The sequence below is a fragment of the Procambarus clarkii genome, chromosome 9 (assembly GCF_040958095.1).
Source record: "Procambarus clarkii isolate CNS0578487 chromosome 9, FALCON_Pclarkii_2.0, whole genome shotgun sequence".
NCBI classification, from domain to species: domain Eukaryota; kingdom Metazoa; phylum Arthropoda; class Malacostraca; order Decapoda; family Cambaridae; genus Procambarus; species Procambarus clarkii.
In genome coordinates, this window is record NC_091158.1 from 29,900,574 (window position 1) to 29,925,013 (window position 24,440).

Below are 24,440 nucleotides of genomic sequence, written 5' to 3' on the forward strand. Positions count from 1 at the left end.
TGACGAAAATTGCAGACTGACCCCTCACTCATCTGGTGCCTTCGGGAGGTAGAGATGTTTGAGATATATATATCTCGAACTATCTACTTCTTTTGTAAGGTCTGATGGCGTAGTGGGTTAAAGCATACTAGTTATGCCAGCTACTGGAAGGTAGTTGTGCTTTCTGGGTTCGAGTCCCACTGGTGGGTGTTGTCCAAAGATTGTTTATCTTCACTTGTGGTTTATGCAAGTATAGGCTTATAAGCTGGACACGAGTTCTCTCACATTGACAGTGGCTTGACGAAAATTGCAGACTGACCCCTCACTCATCTGGTGCCTTCGGGAGGTAGAGATGTTTGAGATATATATATCTCGAACTATCTACTTCTTTTGTAAGGTCTGATGGCGTAGTGGGTTAAAGCATACTAGTTATGCCAGCTACTGGAAGGTAGTTGTGCTTTCTGGGTTCGAGTCCCACTGGTGGGTGTTGTCCAAAGATTGTTTATCTTCACTTGTGGTTTATGCAAGTATAGGCTTATAAGCTGGACACGAGTTCTCTCACATTGACAGTGGCTTGACGAAAATTGCAGACTGACCCCTCACTCATCTGGTGCCTTCGGGAGGTAGAGATGTTTGAGATATATATATCTCGAACTATCTACTTCTTTTGTAAGGTCTGGTGGCGTAGTGGGTTAAAGCATACTAGTTATGCCAGCTACTGGAAGGTAGTTGTGCTTTCTGGGTTCGAGTCCCACTGGTGGGTGTTGTCCAAAGATTGTTTATCTTCACTTGTGGTTTATGCAAGTATAGGCTTATAAGCTGGACACGAGTTCTCTCACATTGACAGTGGCTTGACGAAAATTGCAGACTGACCCCTCACTCATCTGGTGCCTTCGGGAGGTAGAGATGTTTGAGATATATATATCTCGAACTATCTACTTCTTTTGTAAGGTCTGATGGCGTAGTGGGTTAAAGCATACTAGTTATGCCAGCTACTGGAAGGTAGTTGTGCTTTCTGGGTTCGAGTCCCACTGGTGGGTGTTGTCCAAAGATTGTTTATCTTCACTTGTGGTTTATGCAAGTATAGGCTTATAAGCTGGACACGAGTTCTCTCACATTGACAGTGGCTTGACGAAAATTGCAGACTGACCCCTCACTCATCTGGTGCCTTCGGGAGGTAGAGATGTTTGAGATATATATATCTCGAACTATCTACTTCTTTTGTAAGGTCTGATGGCGTAGTGGGTTAAAGCATACTAGTTATGCCAGCTACTGGAAGGTAGTTGTGCTTTCTGGGTTCGAGTCCCACTGGTGGGTGTTGTCCAAAGATTGTTTATCTTCACTTGTGGTTTATGCAAGTATAGGCTTATAAGCTGGACACGAGTTCTCTCACATTGACAGTGGCTTGACGAAAATTGCAGACTGACCCCTCACTCATCTGGTGCCTTCGGGAGGTAGAGATGTTTGAGATATATATATCTCGAACTATCTACTTCTTTTGTAAGGTCTGATGGCGTAGTGGGTTAAAGCATACTAGTTATGCCAGCTACTGGAAGGTAGTTGTGCTTTCTGGGTTCGAGTCCCACTGGTGGGTGTTGTCCAAAGATTGTTTATCTTCACTTGTGGTTTATGCAAGTATAGGCTTATAAGCTGGACACGAGTTCTCTCACATTGACAGTGGCTTGACGAAAATTGCAGACTGACCCCTCACTCATCTGGTGCCTTCGGGAGGTAGAGATGTTTGAGATATATATATCTCGAACTATCTACTTCTTTTGTAAGGTCTGATGGCGTAGTGGGTTAAAGCATACTAGTTATGCCAGCTACTGGAAGGTAGTTGTGCTTTCTGGGTTCGAGTCCCACTGGTGGGTGTTGTCCAAAGATTGTTTATCTTCACTTGTGGTTTATGCAAGTATAGGCTTATAAGCTGGACACGAGTTCTCTCACATTGACAGTGGCTTGACGAAAATTGCAGACTGACCCCTCACTCATCTGGTGCCTTCGGGAGGTAGAGATGTTTGAGATATATATATCTCGAACTATCTACTTCTTTTGTAAGGTCTGATGGCGTAGTGGGTTAAAGCATACTAGTTATGCCAGCTACTGGAAGGTAGTTGTGCTTTCTGGGTTCGAGTCCCACTGGTGGGTGTTGTCCAAAGATTGTTTATCTTCACTTGTGGTTTATGCAAGTATAGGCTTATAAGCTGGACACGAGTTCTCTCACATTGACAGTGGCTTGACGAAAATTGCAGACTGACCCCTCACTCATCTGGTGCCTTCGGGAGGTAGAGATGTTTGAGATATATATATCTCGAACTATCTACTTCTTTTGTAAGGTCTGATGGCGTAGTGGGTTAAAGCATACTAGTTATGCCAGCTACTGGAAGGTAGTTGTGCTTTCTGGGTTCGAGTCCCACTGGTGGGTGTTGTCCAAAGATTGTTTATCTTCACTTGTGGTTTATGCAAGTATAGGCTTATAAGCTGGACACGAGTTCTCTCACATTGACAGTGGCTTGACGAAAATTGCAGACTGACCCCTCACTCATCTGGTGCCTTCGGGAGGTAGAGATGTTTGAGATATATATATCTCGAACTATCTACTTCTTTTGTAAGGTCTGATGGCGTAGTGGGTTAAAGCATACTAGTTATGCCAGCTACTGGAAGGTAGTTGTGCTTTCTGGGTTCGAGTCCCACTGGTGGGTGTTGTCCAAAGATTGTTTATCTTCACTTGTGGTTTATGCAAGTATAGGCTTATAAGCTGGACACGAGTTCTCTCACATTGACAGTGGCTTGACGAAAATTGCAGACTGACCCCTCACTCATCTGGTGCCTTCGGGAGGTAGAGATGTTTGAGATATATATATCTCGAACTATCTACTTCTTTTGTAAGGTCTGATGGCGTAGTGGGTTAAAGCATACTAGTTATGCCAGCTACTGGAAGGTAGTTGTGCTTTCTGGGTTCGAGTCCCACTGGTGGGTGTTGTCCAAAGATTGTTTATCTTCACTTGTGGTTTATGCAAGTATAGGCTTATATATATATATATATATATATATATATATATATATATATATATATATATATATATATATATATATATATATATATATATATATATATATATATATATATATATATATATATATATATATATATGCAGAATAACCACATATGAAAAATAGAAAATGCTTAACGCGTTTTCGGCTAATTCGCCTTCATCAGAGCAAAGTAGAAAAAACGTAGCCGAAAGTAGAAAAAAGTAGCCGAAAACGCGTTAAGCATTTTCTATTTTTCATATGTGGTTATTCTGCATACTTGGATCAGTGCTTTTGTGATCATTGTTGCATATATATATATATATATATATATATATATGCGAACAAGCCAGAATGGTCCCCTGGACAATATGCAACTGAAAACTCACACCCCAGAAGTGACTCGAACCCATACTCCCAGAAGCAACGCAACTGGTATGTACAAGACGCCTTAATCCACTTGACCATCACGACCGGACAAAATGAGGTGATAGCCGAGGCTATTTGAACCACCCCACCGCCGGCACTCGGATAGTAATCTTGGGCATAGCATTTTACCAAATCACCTCATTCTTAGGGGCACACGTGAGGAACACAAATGCGAACAAGCCAGAATGGTCCCCTGGACAATATGCAACTGAAAACTCACACCCCAGAAGTGACTCGAACCCATACTCCCAGAAGCAACGCAACTGGTATGTACAAGACGCCTTAATCCACTTGACCATCACGACCGGACAAAATGAGGTGATAGCCGAGGCTATTTGAACCACCCCACCGCCGGCACTCGGATAGTAATCTTGGGCATAGCATTTTACCAAATCACCTCATTCTTAGGGGCACACGTGAGGAACACAAATGCGAACAAGCCAGAATGGTCCCCTGGACAATATGCAACTGAAAACTCACACCCCAGAAGTGACTCGAACCCATACTCCCAGAAGCAACGCAACTGGTATGTACAAGACGCCTTAATCCACTTGACCATCACGACCGGACAAAATGAGGTGATAGCCGAGGCTATTTGAACCACCCCACCGCCGGCACTCGGATAGTAATCTTGGGCATAGCATTTTACCAAATCACCTCATTCTTAGGGGCACATGTGAGGAATACAAATGCGAACAAGCCAGAATGGTCCCCTGGACAATATGCAACTGAAAACTCACACCCCAGAAGTGACTCGAACCCATTTGGCTTGTTCGCATTTGTGTTCCTCACGTGTGCCCCTAAGAATGAGGTGATTTGGTAAAATGCTATGCCCAAGATTACTATCCGAGTGCCGGCGGTGGGGTGGTTCAAATAGCCTCGGCTATCACCTCATTTTGTCCGGTCGTGATGGTCAAGTGGATTAAGGCGTCTTGTACATACCAGTTGCGTTGCTTCTGGGAGTATGGGTTCGAGTCACTTCTGGGGTGTGAGTTTTCAGTTGCATATTGTCCAGGGGACCATTCTGGCTTGTTCGCATTTGTGTTCCTCACGTGTGCCCCTAAGAATGAGGTGATTTGGTAAAATGCTATGCCCAAGATTACTATCCGAGTGCCGGCGGTGGGGTGGTTCAAATAGCCTCGGCTATCACCTCATTTTGTCCGGTCGTGATGGTCAAGTGGATTAAGGCGTCTTGTACATACCAGTTGCGTTGCTTATGGGAGTATGGGTTCGAGTCACTTCTGGGGTGTGAGTTTTCAGTTGCATATTGTCCAGGGGACCATTCTGGCTTGTTCGCATTTGTGTTCCTCACGTGTGCCCCTAAGAATGAGGTGATTTGGTAAAATGCTATGCCCAAGATTACTATCCGAGTGCCGGCGGTGGGGTGGTTCAAATAGCCTCGGCTATCACCTCATTTTGTCCGGTCGTGATGGTCAAGTGGATTAAGGCGTCTTGTACATACCAGTTGCGTTGCTTCTGGGAGTATGGGTTCGAGTCACTTCTGGGGTGTGAGTTTTCAGTTATATATATATATATATATATATATATATATATATATATATATATATATATATATATATATATATATATATATATATATATATATATATATATATATATATATATATATATTAGTATATTTTGGTAGCAGTCTTTCCTGTAGACATATATTATTAAATATGACCGTAAAAGTAAGATTAATAATACTAACACGAATTTTCTCGATCTTTCTTATGTTTCTTTTCACTGTTGATGGTAATTCAAAGATCAATTCTCCAAAATTCATTTTTATTTCTAGTCTGTTTCTCCATTCGTTCGTAGCATGAAGTAGTTGCGCTTTGTTGTCTTTGATTTCATTTTCTGCCTTGTATATCTGATCACGAATCAGATCTTGGCGATATTTTATCGTGAAGGCTTGATTCCTTGCTGCTGGGTTGTGCGTTTTAATATTAGTATATTTTGGTAACAGTCTTTCCTGTAGACATATATTATTAAATATGACCGAAAAAGTAAGATTAATAATTCTAACACGATAATTCTAATTCTAACAGATAACTAATTCTAATATATATATATATATATATATTGTGACGATAATCTCCTTCAAGAGATTGAGCCTGCTATTCCCTAAAAAATACGTCGCTACAAATCTATACAAAACTACTATGGAAGAAATATTCAACAACGACAACAACATCTCCAAGGTTTGCCAGAGAGCAAAACGTATGCAGCCAGGAACACCTGCTCCACCTCAAACCGCCAAACTACCTGTCTTGTCGCCTGCTCCTCGCTGATTGGCTGCGGGTCCAGCTGCAACTGCACTCCACCCACAATACTACTTGATGTCTGGGGCCGCCACGACCTCAGTCCTCAGAATATCCCGTGCTTTCGACAAGTTAACACGTCTCGTTGGTAGACTAAGCCCCAGGCTTACATGTGCTAAGAGAGGTGATAGCTTGAAGCCAATATTCCTGCACCTATTCACTTTGTTTGCCATACTCTTGTTATTTGCTCACTTGTCTTAACGTAACTTTTCATTTTGCCATTTGATTATTCTTATTATTTTTATTGATTTTATTCTACGAATTTGTATGTCCATTTTATTCATGTTTTGCTTTCTTTAACGTAATTAAAATTTCATTGTTAAAATTTACTTGTGTTTTGTGTGTCTTCTCCTTACCTTACCACAGACGAAGTTCCAGATTTTCTATTTTTTTTTCTATATGTGACGAGGCCATACCCCTAGCTTTTGAACAGCCGAACACCAACGCGTTACCGTCACATATTATATGGGGGCCTGTCCTAGGAGCTTCACTCAGGTACTGGTGCCAAGTGGTAATTTATGGTAAGCGTATTTAACTTTGTTAACGTAGCTTTTACTATTTTTCATATTCAATTTCATTTTTTATATGGTGCGGTGTATTGTGCATTACGAGAGTAGCATATGGTGAAGGTGAGACAACTTTGGATTACGTGGTGACTGTAGGCCTCAATCATACTCTTAATTGGTCATCTCTCCCTCCGTGTTATTACTCGTGTTTACCATCTTTGTCCCTTGGATATTTCTCATTTTTGACAGATCATCATATTGGTACCCTGGTACTGTGGTCTGCCCCGGGTCAAGTGCACCTAATCTTCTGCAATCTGACTGTAGGAGGACAAAGAGGGCCATAGTTCCTCTAGCTCGAACTTTAGTTGCTGAATTGGGACCTCAGCAGCAGTTCTCGTCACCAGTTGACACCTCGCACCCCTACACGTCAGTCAGAGATGATGATACATACAACGGTAGGGAATTAGCTTACTTTTTCAGAGCACAAAAGTTCGCTAATTCTGTAAGTATCATATTAATTTAAGTAGGAAAAACTTGCTTTATGTCCTATAGAGACTCGGCAAGGTATGCCTACATCCTTGGACTACCAATTTTACTCTTGAGGCAATTAACTGTTTCATTTGTTTTCGAAACTCTGTTTCATTTGTTAGTAGGATTTTCTTGCCCTTATCCTCTCACATGAGTACCGGGTACAAGATTTCCTGCGCCTTTGATTTAAATTAATCATTTAACATCTTGTACTTAACTTTAATTGTTAAAGATCCCACAGGATAGGTACCAGTTGCCACGTTGTCCTGTTTCTGACATTCACTATAACTGTATATTCATGTATATTTATTTGCTAATTTCACCATGTTTCGTCTCCAAGCTTTCCGTGCAAATCCAGCAGGTGAAATAGGGACTTTAAGTCGTGCCAAGAGGACTGAATTACAAACTCTTGCACATGAGTACCAACTAGAAGTTCCCTACCAAGCCAACAAGAATGACATACACAACCTGTTGCTGGATCACTATTTAGAGCAAGGCAAAGCATACTAGTTATGCCAGCTACTGGAAGGTAGTTGTGCTTTCTGGGTTCGAGTCCCACTGGTGGGTGTTGTCCAAAGATTATTAATCTTCACTTGTGGTTTATGCAAGTATAGGCTTATAAGCTGCACACGAGTTCACTCACATTGACAGTGGCTTGACGAAAAATGCAGACTGACCCCACACTCATCTGGTGCCTTCGGGAAGTGGAGATGTTTGGGATATATATCTCGAACTATCTACTTCTTTTATAAGGTCTGATGGTGTAGTGGGCTAAAGCATACTAGTTATGCCAGCTACTGGAAGGTAGTTGTGCTTTCTGGGTTCGAGTCCCACTGGTGGGTGTTGTCCAAAGATTATTAATCTTCACTTGTGGTTTATGCAAGTATAGGCTTATAAGCTGGACACAAGTTCTCTAACATTGACAGTGGCTTGACGAAAAATGCAGACTGACCCCACACTCATCTGGTGCCTTCGGGAAGTGGAGATGTTTGGGATATATATCTCGAACTATCTACTTCTTTTGTAAGGTCTGATGGTGTAGTGGGTTAAAGCATACTAGTTATGCCAGCTACTGGAAGGTAGTTGTGCTTTCTGGGTTCGAGTCCCACTGGTGGGTGTTGTCCAAAGATTATTAATCTTCACTTGTGGTCTATGCAAGTATAGGCTTATAAGCTGGACACGAGTTCTCTCACATTGACAGTGGCTTGACGAAAAATGCAGACTGACCCCACACTCATCTGGTGCCTTCGGGAAGTGGAGATGTTTGGGATATATATCTCGAACTATCTACTTCTTTTGTAAGGTCTGATGGTGTAGTGGGTTAAAGCATACTAGTTATGCCAGCTACTGGAAGGTAGTTGTGCTTTCTGAGTTCGAGTCCCACTGGTGGGTGTTGTCCAAAGATCATTAATCTTCACTTGTGGTTTATGCAAGTATAGGCTTATAAGCTGGACACGAGTTCTCTCACATTGACAGTGGCTTGACGAAAAATGCAGACTGACCCCACACTCATCTGGTGCCTTCGGGAAGTGGAGATGTTTGGGATATATATCTCGAACTATCTACTTCTTTTGTAAGGTCTGATGGTGTAGTGGGTTAAAGCATACTAGTTATGCCAGCTACTGGAAGGTAGTTGTGCTTTCTGGGTTCGAGTCCCACTGGTGGGTGTTGTCCAAAGATGATTAATCTTCACTTGTGGTTTATGCAAGTATAGGCTTATAAGCTGGACACGAGTTCTCTCACATTGACAGTGGCTTGACGAAAAATGCAGACTGACCCCACACTCATCTGGTGCCTTCGGGAAGTGGAGATGTTTGGGATATATATCTCGAACTATCTACTTCTTTTGTAAGGTCTGATGGTGTAGTGGGTTAAAGCATACTAGTTATGCCAGCTACTGGAAGGTAGTTGTGCTTTCTGGGTTCGAGTCCCACTGGTGGGTGTTGTCCAAAGATTATTAATCTTCACTTGTGGTTTATGCAAGTATAGGCTTATAAGCTGGACACGAGTTCTCTCACATTGACAGTGGCTTGACGAAAAATGCAGACTGACCCCACACTCATCTGGTGCCTTCGGGAAGTGGAGATGTTTGGGATATATATCTCGAACTATCTACTTCTTTTGTAAGGTCTGATGGTGTAGTGGGTTAAAGCATACTAGTTATGCCAGCTACTGGAAGGTAGTTGTGCTTTCTGGGTTCGAGTCCCACTGGTGGGTGTTGTCCAAAGATTATTAATCTTCACTTGTGGTTTATGCAAGTATAGGCTTATAAGCTGGACACGAGTTCTCTCACATTGACAGTGGCTTGACGAAAAATGCAGACTGACCCCACACTCATCTGGTGCCTTCGGGAAGTGGAGATGTTTGGGATATATATCTCGAACTATCTACTTCTTTTGTAAGGTCTGATGGTGTAGTGGGTTAAAGCATACTAGTTATGCCAGCTACTGGAAGGTAGTTGTGCTTTCTGGGTTCGAGTCCCACTGGTGGGTGTTGTCCAAAGATTATATATATATATATATATATATATATATATATATATATATATATATATATTAGTATATTTTGGTAGCAGTCTTTCCTGTAGACATATATTATTAAATATGACCGAAAAAGTAAGATTAATAATTCTAACACGAATTTTCTCAATCTTTCGTACATTACGCTTCACTGTTGGAGGTAAATAAAAAATCACTTCTCCAAAATTCATTTTTATTTCTAGTCTGACGCGACACGGGCGCGTTTCGTAAAACTTATTACATTTTCAAAGACTTCTCAAATACACAACTGATTAGAACTTGCGTTTCCCTGATTTTATATCTACATTTGAGTGAGGTGGGAAGGGTGATGTGGCATTACATTTGAGTGAGGTGGGAAGGATGATGTGGCATTAACACAAGACAGAACACTAGGGGATATTAATAGGGTATTAAAAGTATCAACACAAGACAGAACAGAAACAATGGGTATTGAATAGAAGTGTTTGTAGAAAGCCTATTGGTCCATATTTCTTGATGCTTCTATATTGGAGCGGAGTCTTGAGGTGGGTAGAATATAGTTGTGCAATAATTGGCTGTTGATTGCTGGTGTTGACTTCTTGATGTGTAGTGCCTCGCAAACGTCAAGCCGCCTGCTATCGCTGTATCTATCGATGATTTCTGTGTTGTTTACTAGGATTTCTCTGGCGATGGTTTGGTTATGGGAAGAGATTATATGTTCCTTAATGGAGCCCTGTTGTTTATGCATCGTTAAACGCCTAGAAAGAGATGTTGTTGTCTTGCCTATATACTGGTTTTTTTGGAGCTTACAGTCCCCAAGTGGGCATTTGAAGGCATAGACGACGTTAGTCTCTTTTAAAGCGTTCTGATTTGTGTCTGGAGAGTTTCTCATGAGTAGGCTGGCCGTTTTTCTGGTTTTATAATAAATCGTCAGTTGTATCCTCTGATTTTTGTCTGTAGGGATAACGTTTCTATTAACAATATCTTTCAGGACCCTTTCCTCTGTTTTATGAGCTGCGGAAAAGAAGTTCCTGTAAAATAGTCTAATAGGGGGTATAGGTGTTGTGTTAGTTGTCTCTTCGGAGGTTGCATGGCTTTTCACTTTCCTTCTTATGATGTCTTCGATGAAACCATTGGAGAAGCCGTTATTGACTAGGACCTGCCTTACCCTACAGAGTTCTTCGTCGACTTGCTTCCATTCTGAGCTGTGGCTGAGAGCACGGTCGACGTATGCGTTAACAACACTCCTCTTGTACCTGTCAGGGCAGTCGCTGTTGGCATTTAGGCACATTCCTATGTTTGTTTCCTTTGTGTAGACTGCAGTGTGGAAACCTCCGCCCTTTTCCATGACTGTTACATCTAGAAAAGGCAGCTTCCCATCCTTTTCCGTCTCGTAAGTGAAACGCAGCACGGAACTCTGCTCAAATGCCTCCTTCAGCTCCTGCAGATGTCTGACATCAGGTACCTGTGTAAAAATGTCGTCAACATACCTGCAGTATATGGCCGGTTTCAAGTTCATGTCGACTAAGACTTTTTGCTCGATGGTACCCATGTAGAAGTTTGCAAACAGGACACCTAGGGGAGAACCCATGGCGACCCCATCTACTTGCTTATACATGTGCCCATCCGGGCTCAAGAAGGGTGCCTCTTTAGTACAAGCTTGGAGTAGTTTCCTCAGAATACTTTCTGGCATGTCAAGAGGAGTACAGGCTGGATCACGATACACTCTGTCGGCTATCATTCCGATTGTCTCGTCCACAGGTACGTTGGTAAACAGCGATTCTACGTCCAACGAGGCTCTTATCCCTTTGGCCCGTGCGCCCCGCAGTAAGTCCACAAATTCCTTTGGAGACTTCAGGCTGAAGGCGCAGGGAACATAAGGAGTCAGCAGGCCGTTGAGTCGCTTCGCCAGTCTGTACGTGGGTGTGGGTATCTGGCTAATGATTGGCCGAAGTGGGTTTCCAGGCTTGTGCGTCTTGACATTTCCATACGCATATCCAGGTTTATATTCCCCAATGATCTTTGGCAGGTGGAGTCCGGATTTCTTGGCGTTCACAGTTTCGATCAGTTTGTTGACCTTTGCTTTTAATTCGGCTGTAGTGTCCTTCGTTACCCTTTGGAACTTAGTTTGGTCAGAGAGTATGATGTTCATTTTCGCCAGATATTCGTCTTTTTTAAGAATGACATATATTGGCGACTTGTCACCTCTCCTGACAACTATCTCCTTGTTCTCACGAAGGCTTTTAGCTGCCGCTTTAAGCTTGGGGGACAGTATGGTGCTTCTGTAGTTGCCTCGATTCTTTCCTCCTTCTGCAATAAGTTCTGCTTGTAAGGTATCTTTGGTTGTGACCTTCTTTTGTGTCTCGAGGTCGAATATGTCGTCCAACAGAATTTCCAACTCTACTTTCCGGGCCATTTCACTCGGTCTGGACATAACATGACAGTTTATGCCCAGATTTAGGAGAGTGACTTGGTCCTCAGTGAGGTTAATTCCTGCAAGGTTCAGGAAGCCATCTCTTGGTCGTGGAATTGCCATAGGTCCTCCATATAGTGTTGTTAGTTTCTTTCCTTATTGCAGAAGGAGGAAAGAATCGAGGCAACTACAGAAGCACCATACTGTCCCCCGAGCTTAAAGCGGCAGCTAAAAGCCTTCGTGAGAACAAGGAGATAGTTGTCAGGAGAGGTGACAAGTCGCCAATATATGTCATTCTTAAAAAAGACGAATATCTGGCGAAAATGAACATCATACTCTCTGACCAAACTAAGTTCCAAAGGGTAACGAAGGACACTACAGCCGAATTAAAAGCAAAGGTCAACAAACTGATCGAAACTGTGAACGCCAAGAAATCCGGACTCCACCTGCCAAAGATCATTGGGGAATATAAACCTGGATATGCGTATGGAAATGTCAAGACGCACAAGCCTGGAAACCCACTTCGGCCAATCATTAGCCAGATACCCACACCCACGTACAGACTGGCGAAGCGACTCAACGGCCTGCTGACTCCTTATGTTCCCTGCGCCTTCAGCCTGAAGTCTCCAAAGGAATTTGTGGACTTACTGCGGGGCGCACGGGCCACAGGGATAAGAGCCTCGTTGGACGTAGAATCGCTGTTTACCAACGTACCTGTGGACGAGACAATCGGAATGATAGCCGACAGAGTGTATCGTGATCCAGCCTGTACTCCTCTTGACATGCCAGAAAGTATTCTGAGGAAACTACTCCAAGCTTGTACTAAAGAGGCACCCTTCTTGAGCCCGGATGGGCACATGTATAAGCAAGTAGATGGGCTCGCCATGGGTTCTCCCCTAGGTGTCCTGTTTGCCAACTTCTACATGGGTACCATCGAGCAAAAAGTCTTAGTCGACATGAACTTGAAACCGGCCATATACTGCAGGTATGTTGACGACATTTTTACACAGGTACCTGATGTCAGACATCTGCAGGAGCTGAAGGAGGCATTTGAGCAGAGTTCCGTGCTGCGTTTCACTTACGAGACGGAAAAGGATGGGAAGCTGCCTTTTCTAGATGTAACAGTCATGGAAAAGGGCGGAGGTTTCCACACTGCAGTCTACACAAAGGAAACAAACATAGGAATGTGCCTAAATGCCAACAGCGACTGCCCTGACAGGTACAAGAGGAGTGTTGTTAACGCATACGTCGACCGTGCTCTCAGCCACAGCTCAGAATGGAAGCAAGTCGACGAAGAACTCTGTAGGGTAAGGCAGGTCCTAGTCAATAACGGCTTCTCCAATGGTTTCATCGAAGACATCATAAGAAGGAAAGTGAAAAGCCATGCAACCTCCGAAGAGACAACTAACACAACACCTATACCCCCTATTAGACTATTTTACAGGAACTTCTTTTCCACAGCTCATAAAACAGAGGAAAGGGTCCTGAAAGATATTGTTAATAGAAACGTTATCCCTACAGACAAAAATCAGAGGATACAACTGACGATTTACTATAAAACCAGAAAAACGGCCAGCCTACTCATGAGAAACTCTCCAGACACAAAACAGAACGCTTTAAAAGAGACTAACGTCGTCTATGCCTTCAAATGCCCTCTTGGGGACTGTAAGCTCCAAAAAAACCAGTATATAGGCAAGACAACAACATCTCTTTCTAGGCGTTTAACGATGCATAAACAACAGGGCTCCATTAAGGAACATATAATCTCTTCCCATAACCAAACCATCGCCAGAGAAATCCTAGTAAACAACACAGAAATCATCGATAGATACAGCGATAGCAGGCGGCTTGACGTTTGCGAGGCACTACACATCAAGAAGTCAACACCAGCAATCAACAGCCAATTATTGCACAACTATATTCTACCCACCTCAAGACTCCGCTCCAATATAGAAGCATCAAGAAATATGGACCAATAGGCTTTCTACAAACACTTCTATTCAATACCCATTGTTTCTGTTCTGTCTTGTGTTGATACTTTTAATACCCTATTAATATCCCCTAGTGTTCTGTCTTGTGTTAATGCCACATCATCCTTCCCACCTCACTCAAATGTAATGCCACATCACCCTTCCCACCTCACTCAAATGTAGATATAAAATCAGGGAAACGCAAGTTCTAATCAGTTGTGTATTTGTGAAGTCTTTGAAAATATAATAAGTTTTACGAAACGCGCCCGTGTCGCGTCAGACTAGAAATAAAAATGAATTTTGGAGAAGTGATTTTTGATTTACCTCCAACAGTGAAGCGTAATGTACGAAAGATTGAGAAAATTCGTGTTAGAATTATTAATCTTACTTTTTCGGTCATATTTAATAATATATATATATATATATATATATATATATATATATATATATATATACAACTTTAGAACACTTTCCCACCAGGAGACTCGAACCCTAGCCAGCACAGAAGCCTTCCAGCAACTGGCATAACAGGTACGCCTTAACCCGCTCCACCACCTGCTCAGACCCTTAAAAGAGATGGTAATTTCGGAGTATTTATATACCCCAAAGATCACCACCTCCCAAGAGCACTAGAGCAAGTGAGGGGTCATTTATACGTTTATTTCATCAAGTCCCTGTTAATATGGGAAGACACAGTGTCTATGCTTAAGGCACAACTCTCCTAAACACGAGAGTGAAGTATACAACTTTAGAACACTTTCCCACCAGGAGACTCGAACCCTAGCCAGCACAGAAGCCTTCCAGCAACTGGCATAACAGGTACGCCTTAACCCGCTCCACCACCTGCTCAGACCCTTAAAAGAGATGGTAATTTTGGAGTATTTATATACCCCAAAGATCACCACCTCCCAAGAGCACTAGAGCAAGTGAGGGGTCATTAATACGTTTATTTCATCAAATCCCTGTTAATATGGGAAGACACAGTGTCTATGCTTAAGGCACAACTCTCCTAAACACGAGAGTGAAGTATACAACTTTAGAACACTTTCCCACCAGGAGACTCGAACCCTAGCCAGCACAGAAGCCTTCCAGCAACTGGCATAACAGGTACGCCTTAACCCGCTCCACCACCTGCTCAGACCCTTAAAAGAGATGGTAATTTTGGAGTATTTATATACCCCAAAGATCACCACCTCCCAAGAGCACTAGAGCAAGTGAGGGGTCATTTATACGTTTATTTCATCAAATCCCTGTTAATATGGGAAGACACAGTGTCTATGCTTAAGGCACAACTCTCCTAAACACGAGAGTGAAGTATACAACTTTAGAACACTTTCCCACCAGGAGACTCGAACCCTAGCCAGCACAGAAGCCTTCCAGCAACTGGCATAACAGGTACACCTTAACCCGCTCCACCACCTGCTCAGACCCTTAAAAGAGATGGTAATTTCGGAGTATTTATATACCCCAAAGATCACCACCTCCCAAGAGCACTAGAGCAAGTGAGGGGTCATTTATACGTTTATTTCATCAAGTCCCTGTTAATATGGGAAGACACAGTGTCTATGCTTAAGGCACAACTCTCCTAAACACGAGAGTGAAGTATACAACTTTAGAACACTTTCCCACAAGGAGACTCGAACCCTAGAACCCTATAAACGTATAAATGACCCCTCACTTGCTCTAGTGCTCTTGGGAGGTGGTGATCTTTGGGGTATATAAATACTCCGAAATTACCATCTCTTTTAAGGGTCTGAGCAGGTGGTGGAGCGGGTTAAGGCGTACCAGTTATGCCAGTTGCTGGAAGGCTTCTGTGCTGGCTAGGGTTCGAGTCTCCTGGTGGGAAAGTGTTCTAAAGTTGTATACTTCACTCTCGTGTTTAGGAGAGTTGTGCCTTAAGCATAGACACTGTGTCTTCCCATTTTAACAGGGACTTGATGAAATAAACGTATAAATGACCCCTCACTTGCTCTAGTGCTCTTGGGAGGTGGTGATCTTTGGGGTATATAAATACTCCGAAATTACCATCTCTTTTAAGGGTCTGAGCAGGTGGTGGAGCGGGTTAAGGCATACCTGTTATGCCAGTTGCTGGAAGGCTTCTGTGCTGGCTAGGGTTCAAGTCTCCTGGTGGGAAAGTGTTCTAAAGTTGTATACTTCACTCTCGTGTTTAGGAGAGTTGTGCTTATATATATATATATATATATATATATATATATATATATATATATATATATATATATATATATATATATATATATATATATATATATATATATATATATATATATATATATATATATATATATATATATATATATGTGTCGTACCTAGTAGCCAGAACGCACTTCTCAGCTTACTATGCAAGGCCCGATTTACCTAATAAGCCAAGTTTTCATGAATTAATTGTTTTTCGACTACCTAACCTACCTAACCTATCTTTTTCGGCTACCTAACCTAACCTAACCTATAAAGATAGGTTAGGTTAGGTTAGGTAGGGTTGGTTAGGTTCGGTCATATATCTACGTTAATTTTAACTCCAATAAAAAAAAATTGACCTCATACATAATGAAATGGATAGCTTTATCTTTTCATAAGAAAAAAATTAGAGAAAATATATTATTTCAGGAAAACTTGGCTTATTAGGCAAATCGGGCCTTGCATAGTAGGCTGAGAAGTGCGTTCTGGCTACTAGGTACGATATATATATATATATATATATATATATATATATATATATATATATATATATATATATATATATATATATATATATATATAAATGAAAATGCATGGAAATTGCATTCACTTAATCAATGAAAATTATATCACTAGATAAATTATACGTAATTATACAGACCTCAGGGGTCCACTGACAACCCTGCAACACTGGCCTTCCTACCTCTGCAATGATATAATTAACATGCGGCAACATGGCATTAATCTAGACTCTGAACGATTATATAGAATCGACAGACTGGGATCACTTACATAGTAAATCTCTACACTGACCGGTTACATACTTGAGTCAGTCTACACACAACATATATCTATATACTTCTACATTTGGTACTGTGTAAACATCCATCTCCAGGTGCATCACAAACAGTCACCTGGATGTCAGTACAGACAGCTGTCTCTCAGCTGCTTCCCTCGCCTGGCAGGCGCTATGGGACCACACAGCTGTTACTGGTCCTGAGACACTGTAACAATTATTAATGTGTACTCACGATTTCCACTCTCATTACGTTCATTTCCCCGGTCACTACCTCAATGGTTGAAGAACACCTAGCTCGCTCCACGTGCGTCAACTAGGTGTGGCCCTAAGGAGTCCAGGGCATGTGACCAAGCGTGGCCCAAGGGGGTGGCCAAGGCATGTGGCCACCGTGTGGCCCTAAAGGGTGGCCGTTGAGTAATGCGGGGCGTCACAGCACCCCACCCGGGATAAGCTGGCGAGCAGGGTGGCCAGGGTGTGGCCATCACATGACCCCACTGTGTCTGGCCACGGAGTGGTGCAGCGCACACATTGGGGTTTGCGTCAGGCTGGCTGGCTGGCGGCCACAGGCATACACAACGTGGATAGGAGAGCACCCACATCCACATCTGTGGGAACCGACCTGTGAGATTTATATTTATTTAATTTATATGAATTTATATAGAATTTATATACTTCGATAGCAATTTGTATGATGATAAGTGGACTGTATTTCTGCAATAATCTCACAAATCGATCCTCTACACATTAGGGGGGGGGGTTTATATTGAATTTATATATATGCAGCCAATCAAACTACAGTATTAACTACACATTGAAGAGGTTCCTTATCTTATTGTACAGCAGGCCTTAGTCCACCAGGTATAACCAGGATGTAGACACCAAATTATCCTCTTTGAGGTAGCTTTCATCACCCAGTAACTGGTACACAAAGCATGCTTCCTTGTCTTGACCTGTCAAAAGGGCGCTAGCTATGAAGCCAGAATCCTAATATATGACAGCTATATCAGAGAAAACACTGTACAAGGAACAATAAAGACCTAGGCTTAATTACCTTTAGTATGAGGCGATCTCGTATTCTAACCGGATCACCCTATCTAATGACATTAATGGCCACAAATGATAGATAAATGGGTTTCGGCAGAACACTTAACTTGTATTTGTTGACAGCGTGTTGATGATGGTACACTATTGGTTTCCATAACACTTTGTCCAAGTAAAATTAACAGGAGCCGAATTGCTCCCATGTCTCTGGTCTAAGTACAATAACAATGGCTGACCACTCCCTCCTCACTGACGCTACTGGTCTACATTGTCCAGATGACAGGAAGTGATAGAAGGGTCACATTTACTCTATTTTAATTCTGATAATTAAGTTAATTTATATGAGATGTTTTTATGATGGTAAAGTCCAAAGACTAATGTATTTAAGAATAATTCCCACCATAATTGGTGGTGAATTTATAATAGTATGTGGTAATGTATCCCGTTTTCTATAGACGGAAATTCCACTACAAGTTACATTTTCTATGGGTAACTTGTTTATACAACACAGCAATATTATCTGTCTGTATGATATTATTAAATGGTGTCGGATTTTCCGACAACATCATACCAGAGCATGCCTCGCTCGTACACCGGGTGTGATAATGGCCGGCGTCACCACATGGCGGACACAGCAAGGTGGAATTCAAAGCCCAACAGGGGCCTGTAATATCACCACAATTACATTAGGAGGCCCTGCCCTTATTCTACCAATTGTCCGTTAACATAGACAGGATAACCGATGCCGATGTGAGCCAGCATCTGATACACCATGAGGCCTGTCAGCTGCTTCATGGGTGAACACTGTCTCTTAGATTTTCACTGTTCCTTCCGTGCTCCTTGGCCCCATTTCACGCAAATTGAGCCTTGACTCACCCCAAGATAGAAGGAGTGCCATGCACGATGAGTAATAAGGATGACACAGCGATTAACGGTGTTGGAGGTGGCAGACACCACCCCCATCTGGAGACACCTTGTCCTCAGCTCGCCGCCCAGCTCAGACTGAAGATTTGGTGGGCATAGGGAAACTCAAATGCCCGTCTCCCCCCCCCCCCCCACCTTGTCTTGACCAATCAGCACGAAGCCGGCACAGCCCATGGTGCCGCTTTCAATCACCTCCTTTCGCGCCTAAAACGAAAGTGGCTTTGTGGTCTAGGCACCACGAAGCTAAGGTGCCTAGACCAATCACAGACGCCTTCACCATGAGGTGTCCCGTGACGTCATATGGAGGGGGAGGCCTAGGAGTGTGGCGTCATACCTCACATGGTGGGGGAGGCGACGTTCACCCCTCTGTCCCCCCCACCTCTAAAACCGTTGGCGAGTCAAATACCCACCTACACCTCACTCACTCTTAAATCCCATTTCACAGAAAACAGGATAAATTCTGTAACTCTCTCTACAGAGCAGTCACAGACCTCTGGCTAGTCTTAAACGATGGTCCTTAGCATACGCTTTCATCCAACACCACACAAGTGCATGTAGTTTGAAAACTTCTTGTCTAGAGTTCCTAGAGCGACTCTAGCCTAATCTTGAAAACTAGAAAAACTAGCTGAGGGAATTTTCATTCCCTCACAAGGAGGTCGTTCCCGGTTGTGTTATCATATGACAGAGGTCGTTCCAGGCAGTGTTATCATATAAGGAGGTCGTTACCGGCAGTGTCACTATACGAATTGGGTCGTTCCCCGTAGTGTTAAAATATGAGGAGGTTGTTTCCGGCTGTGATATCATATAAGAAGGTCGTTCCTGGCAGGGTTACCATACGAGATGGGTCGTTCCCGGCATTGTTACCATATGAGGAGGTCGTTCCCGCAAGTGTTAGCATCGTTAGCATTGGTGGTCGTTCATGGCAGTGTTACCATATAAGGTGGTCGTTCCAAGAAGTGTTACCATACTAGGCGGTTATTCTCTGTGGTGTTATCATTTGAGGAGGTCGTTCCAGGCAGTGTTACCACATGAGGAGGTTGTTCTCGGCAGTGTTACCATATGAGGTGGTCGTTCCCAGCAGTGTTACCATATCAGGTTGTCGTTCCCGGCAGTGTTACCATATCAGGTTGTCGTTCCCGGCAGTGTTACCATATGAAGAATTCGTTCCCAGCAGTTTTACTATATAAGGTGGTCGTTCCCGACAGTGTTACTATATTAACTGTGTCGTTTATTTAGTGTTACCATATGAAGACGTCGTTCCAGAGAGTGTTACCATATGAAGACGTCGTTCCAGAGAGTGTTACCATATGAGGTGGTCGTTCACTGCAGGGTTACCATATGAAGAGTTATTTAACGGCACTGTTATCGTAAGAGGAGGTCATTCCCGGCAGTGTTACCATACGACATGGGTCGTTCCAGGCAGTGTTACCATATGACATGGGTCGTTCCCGGCAGTGTTATCATATGAGGAGGTCGTTCCCAGCAGTATTACCATATAACGTGGTCGTTTCAGGCAGTCTTACTATATGAGGTGGTCGTTCCTGGCAAAGTTACCATATGAGGTGGGTCGTTCCAGGCAGTGTTACCATTTTAGGTTGTCGTTCCCGGCAGTGTTACCCCTATAAGGTGGTCATTCCCGACAGTGTTACCATATGATGAGGTCGTTCCCGACAGTGTTACCATATGAGGTGGGTCGTTCCTGGCAGTGTTACCATATGAGGTGGGTCGTTCCCGGCAGTCTTAACATGTGAGGTGATCGTTCCTGGCAGTGTTACCATATGAGGTGATCGTTCCTGGCAGTGTTACCATATAAAGTCTTCGTCCCCAGCACGGTTTTCGTATAAGGTGGTCATTCCCGGCAGTGTTATCATATGAGGAGGTCGTTCCCGTCAGAATTGCCATATTAGGAGGTAGTTCGCAGCAGTGTTACCTTATGAAGAGGTCGTTCCCGGCAGGGTTGCCATATGCGGTTATCATTCCCCGCAGTGTTAGCTTATGAGGTTGTCGTTCCTGGTAATGTTATCATAAGAGGAGGTCGTACCGGCAGTGTTACAAAATGTGGAGGTCATTCCCGGAAGTGTTTCCATATGAGGTGGGTCGTCCTCGATACTGTTAGCATATGAGGTGTTTCGTTCCCGTCAGTTTTACCATATAAGCTGGTCGTTCCTGGCCGTATTACCATATAAGGTAGTCGTTCCATGTAGTGTAACCTTATGAGGAGTTCATTCCCGACAGTGTTATCATATGAGGTGGGTCATTTCCAGCAGTGTTAACATATAAGGAGGTAGTTCCCGGAAGTGTTACCATATGAGGTGGTCGTTCCCGTCAGTGTTACCATATAAGGTGGTCGTTCCCGGTAATGTTACCATATAAGGAGGTCTTTCCCCTGCAGTGTTACCATGTGAGGTGGTCGTTTCCGGCAGTGTTGCCATTCGAGATGGGTCGTTCTCGGCAATGATACCAAATGAGGTGGTCGTTCCTGTCTGTGTTACCATATGAGGAGGTTGTTCCCTGCAGTGTTACCATATGAGGAGGTCGTTCCCAGCTGTGTTACCATATGAGGAGGTCGTTTCCTGCAGTGTTACTGCAGGGAAGGGTTAATCCCTGTAGATTACCATGACGGCATCAACTCTGACCTCATGACTCAGTGACTGTTGACCTGTCCCCATGGTTAACTTGTACTGAGGTGTAACTTTTCCATTGTTTGCCGAGGCCTAACACATCAAAAAGTCAAAACCAGCAATCAACAGCCAATTACTGCATAATTACATACTTCCCACTTCGAGACCCCGAATCAACACAGAAGCATGAAGATAAAACACACAATGTACCCATTGATTCACTTGTTCATCTCAATTATGTCCTGAATCATCTCACTCCAAATGAATATAAAACGCATTAACAGAATATGTAAAATTGTCATTGAAAATGTAAGAGGTGTCTTGTGAAACGCTTGTAGGCATCTAGGGTGCATGACAGTCGTTGGTGTTGACAACGGTTTTATACAGCCGAAACGTTCATCTTCCTTTCCTATATCTTTGTGGATTTTCCGCATACAAATGATTAGTGTTTCGTGATAGTCAATTGTGTGTATATGTATATATATATATAAATATATATATATATATATATATATATATATATATATATATATATATATATTTATATATATATATATATATTTATATATATATATATATATATATATATATATATATATATATATATATATATATATATATATATATATATATATATATATATATATATATATTATTAAATATGACCAAAAAAGTAAGATTAATAATTCTAACACGAATTTTCTCAATCTTTCGTACATTTCTTTTCACTGCTGGTGGTAATTCAAAAATCAATTCTCCAAAATTCATTTTTATTTCTAGTCTGACGCGACACTTGAGCGCGTTTCGTAAAATTTATTACATTTTCAAAGACTTTAGTTTACACATACACAACTGAATAGAACTTACACATCTCCGATTTGTTTATATCTACATTTGAGTGAGGTGGATGGGGTGAGGTGGTATTAATAGGGTATTAAATTCATCAACACAAGACAGAACACGAAACAATGGGTATTGAATGGAAGTGATTGTAGAAAGCCTATTGGTCCATATTTCTTGATGCTTCTATATTGGAGTCTTGAGGTGGGTAGAATATAGTTGTGCATTAATTGGCTGTTGATTGCTGGTGTTGACTTCTTAATGTGTAGTGCTTCGCAAACGTCAAGCCGTCTGCTATCGCTGTATCTATCGATGATTTCTGTGTTGTTTACTAGGATTTCTCTGGCGATGGTTTGGTTGTGGGAAGAGATTATATGTTCCTTTATATATATATATATATATATATATATATATATATATATATATATATATATATATATATATATATATATATATGTATATATATATATATATATATATATATATATATATATATATATATATATATATATATATATATATGTATATATATATATATATATATATATATATATATATATATATATATATATATATATATATGTCGTACCTAATAGCCAGAACTCACTTCTATGCCTACTATTCAAGGCCTGATTTGCCTAATAAGCCAAGTTTTCATGAATTAATTGTTTTTCGACTACCTAACCTACCTAACCTAACATAATCTAACTTTTTCGGCTACCTAACCTAACCTAACCTATAAAGATAGGTTAGGTTAGGTTAGGTAGGGTTGGTTAGGTTCGGTCATATATCTACGTTATTTTTAACTCCAATAAAAAAAATTGACCTCATACATAATGAAATGGGAAGCTTTATCATATCATAAGAAAAAAATTAGAGAAAATATATTTATTCATGAAAACTTGGCTTATTAGGCAAATCAGGCCTTGCATAGTAGGCTGAGAAGTGCGTTCTGGCTACTAGGTACGACATATATATATATGTGTGTGTGTGTGTGTGTGTGGGTGGAGGCCTGGTCGAGAACCGGGACGCGGGGACACTAAAGCCCCGAAATCATCTCAAGATAACCAGGAATCATCCAAAATTACCATCATCTTTTGAACGGTCGATTGGTGAAGGTGTCCTAAACACCAGTTGCATAGTGCTCCTGGCAGTATGGGTTCGAGTCACTTCTGGGGTTTATATATATATATATATATATATATATATATATATATATATATATATATATATATATATATATATATATATATATATTAAAAAATTATTGAAAGCATTTATGTGGCCATTGCCTACTAGGGATACGACATTCAAAAAAGGCGTTTATCTGGCTGTGACAAGTTACTTTACTTCCTTGCAGCAGGATGCAAGGACTAGCATTATGTTGCATGGTCGCACTCATGGCCAGCAGCTGGAGGGTGGAGGCGACGCTGCCACCGCCGGAGAGGGCTTACAAGATCCTCGTGCCCATCCCCGCTGTCAGGAGAAACCATTGGAACCTCTTCAAGCCACTGTTGCTGGCACTGGCTGACAGGGGCCACCAGGTAATGCCCATCTTCCGGTTTCAATATTAACCTGCCTCGATTGATTGTTTTATTGGTCTGTTTACCTCCATCCCTTCCTCTTTCACTCTCTCTCTTGGTAAGTCTTATGAAGTATTACAATTCCTCCTTAACTGTGAATGTGATGTCTAACATACTTTTCTGTGTCCGTATATTGTTGTTTTTCCTGCCTGCTTATATACGTTCGTAGGTGAAGACTCTCTGCTTAACTGGACCTGACCAGTTGAAAACTAATTAAAAAATATGTGAAGTATATAGTATATTCCTCTGTATACACACAACCTTTATTTTTCTTTTCAAGAATACAGTTGTTTCAGCTGTTTGACATTTTCTGCTATAATATTCATTTGTAAAACATTCATTCTGTATTTATCTACAACTAAAATACTATGTTTATGCTCATTTGTTCTATATTATACACAACGTCCCTTGATGTTGTGGTGTTCATAATCAGTATAATGAACATGTAATCTTCAGAACTCTTTCTTCTGAAGATTATCACTTGGGCTCTGACTCCTTTACACAGCAAGGAAACGTTTATGGATTCGATTTAAGCAAGGTAGATAGTTCCAACTTCCTTGTGGAGGGACTCCATGTTCTTTGCGAATGAAACTGTTCTTTGGTCTGGAGTTATTTCCGAAGGTATATATATAAATAAATAAATAAATAAATAAATAAATAAATATATAAATAAATATATATATATATATATATATATATATATATATATATATATATATAAATATATGTATATATATATATATATATATATATATA

At 41.6% G+C, this 24,440-nt stretch overlaps 1 protein-coding gene across 1 annotated transcript in view; it reads left to right on the forward strand.

Moving 5' to 3' along the window:
* Positions 1–24,440, forward strand: part of LOC138362951 (UDP-glycosyltransferase UGT5-like) — a 189,739-nt gene that overhangs the window by 114,067 nt on the left and 51,232 nt on the right. The window contains exon 2 of the mRNA XM_069321524.1: positions 23,462–23,645. Within this exon, the coding sequence (XP_069177625.1) occupies positions 23,466–23,645 (180 nt within the window). The 5' untranslated portion in view covers positions 23,462–23,465. The remainder of the gene's footprint in view (positions 1–23,461; positions 23,646–24,440) is intronic.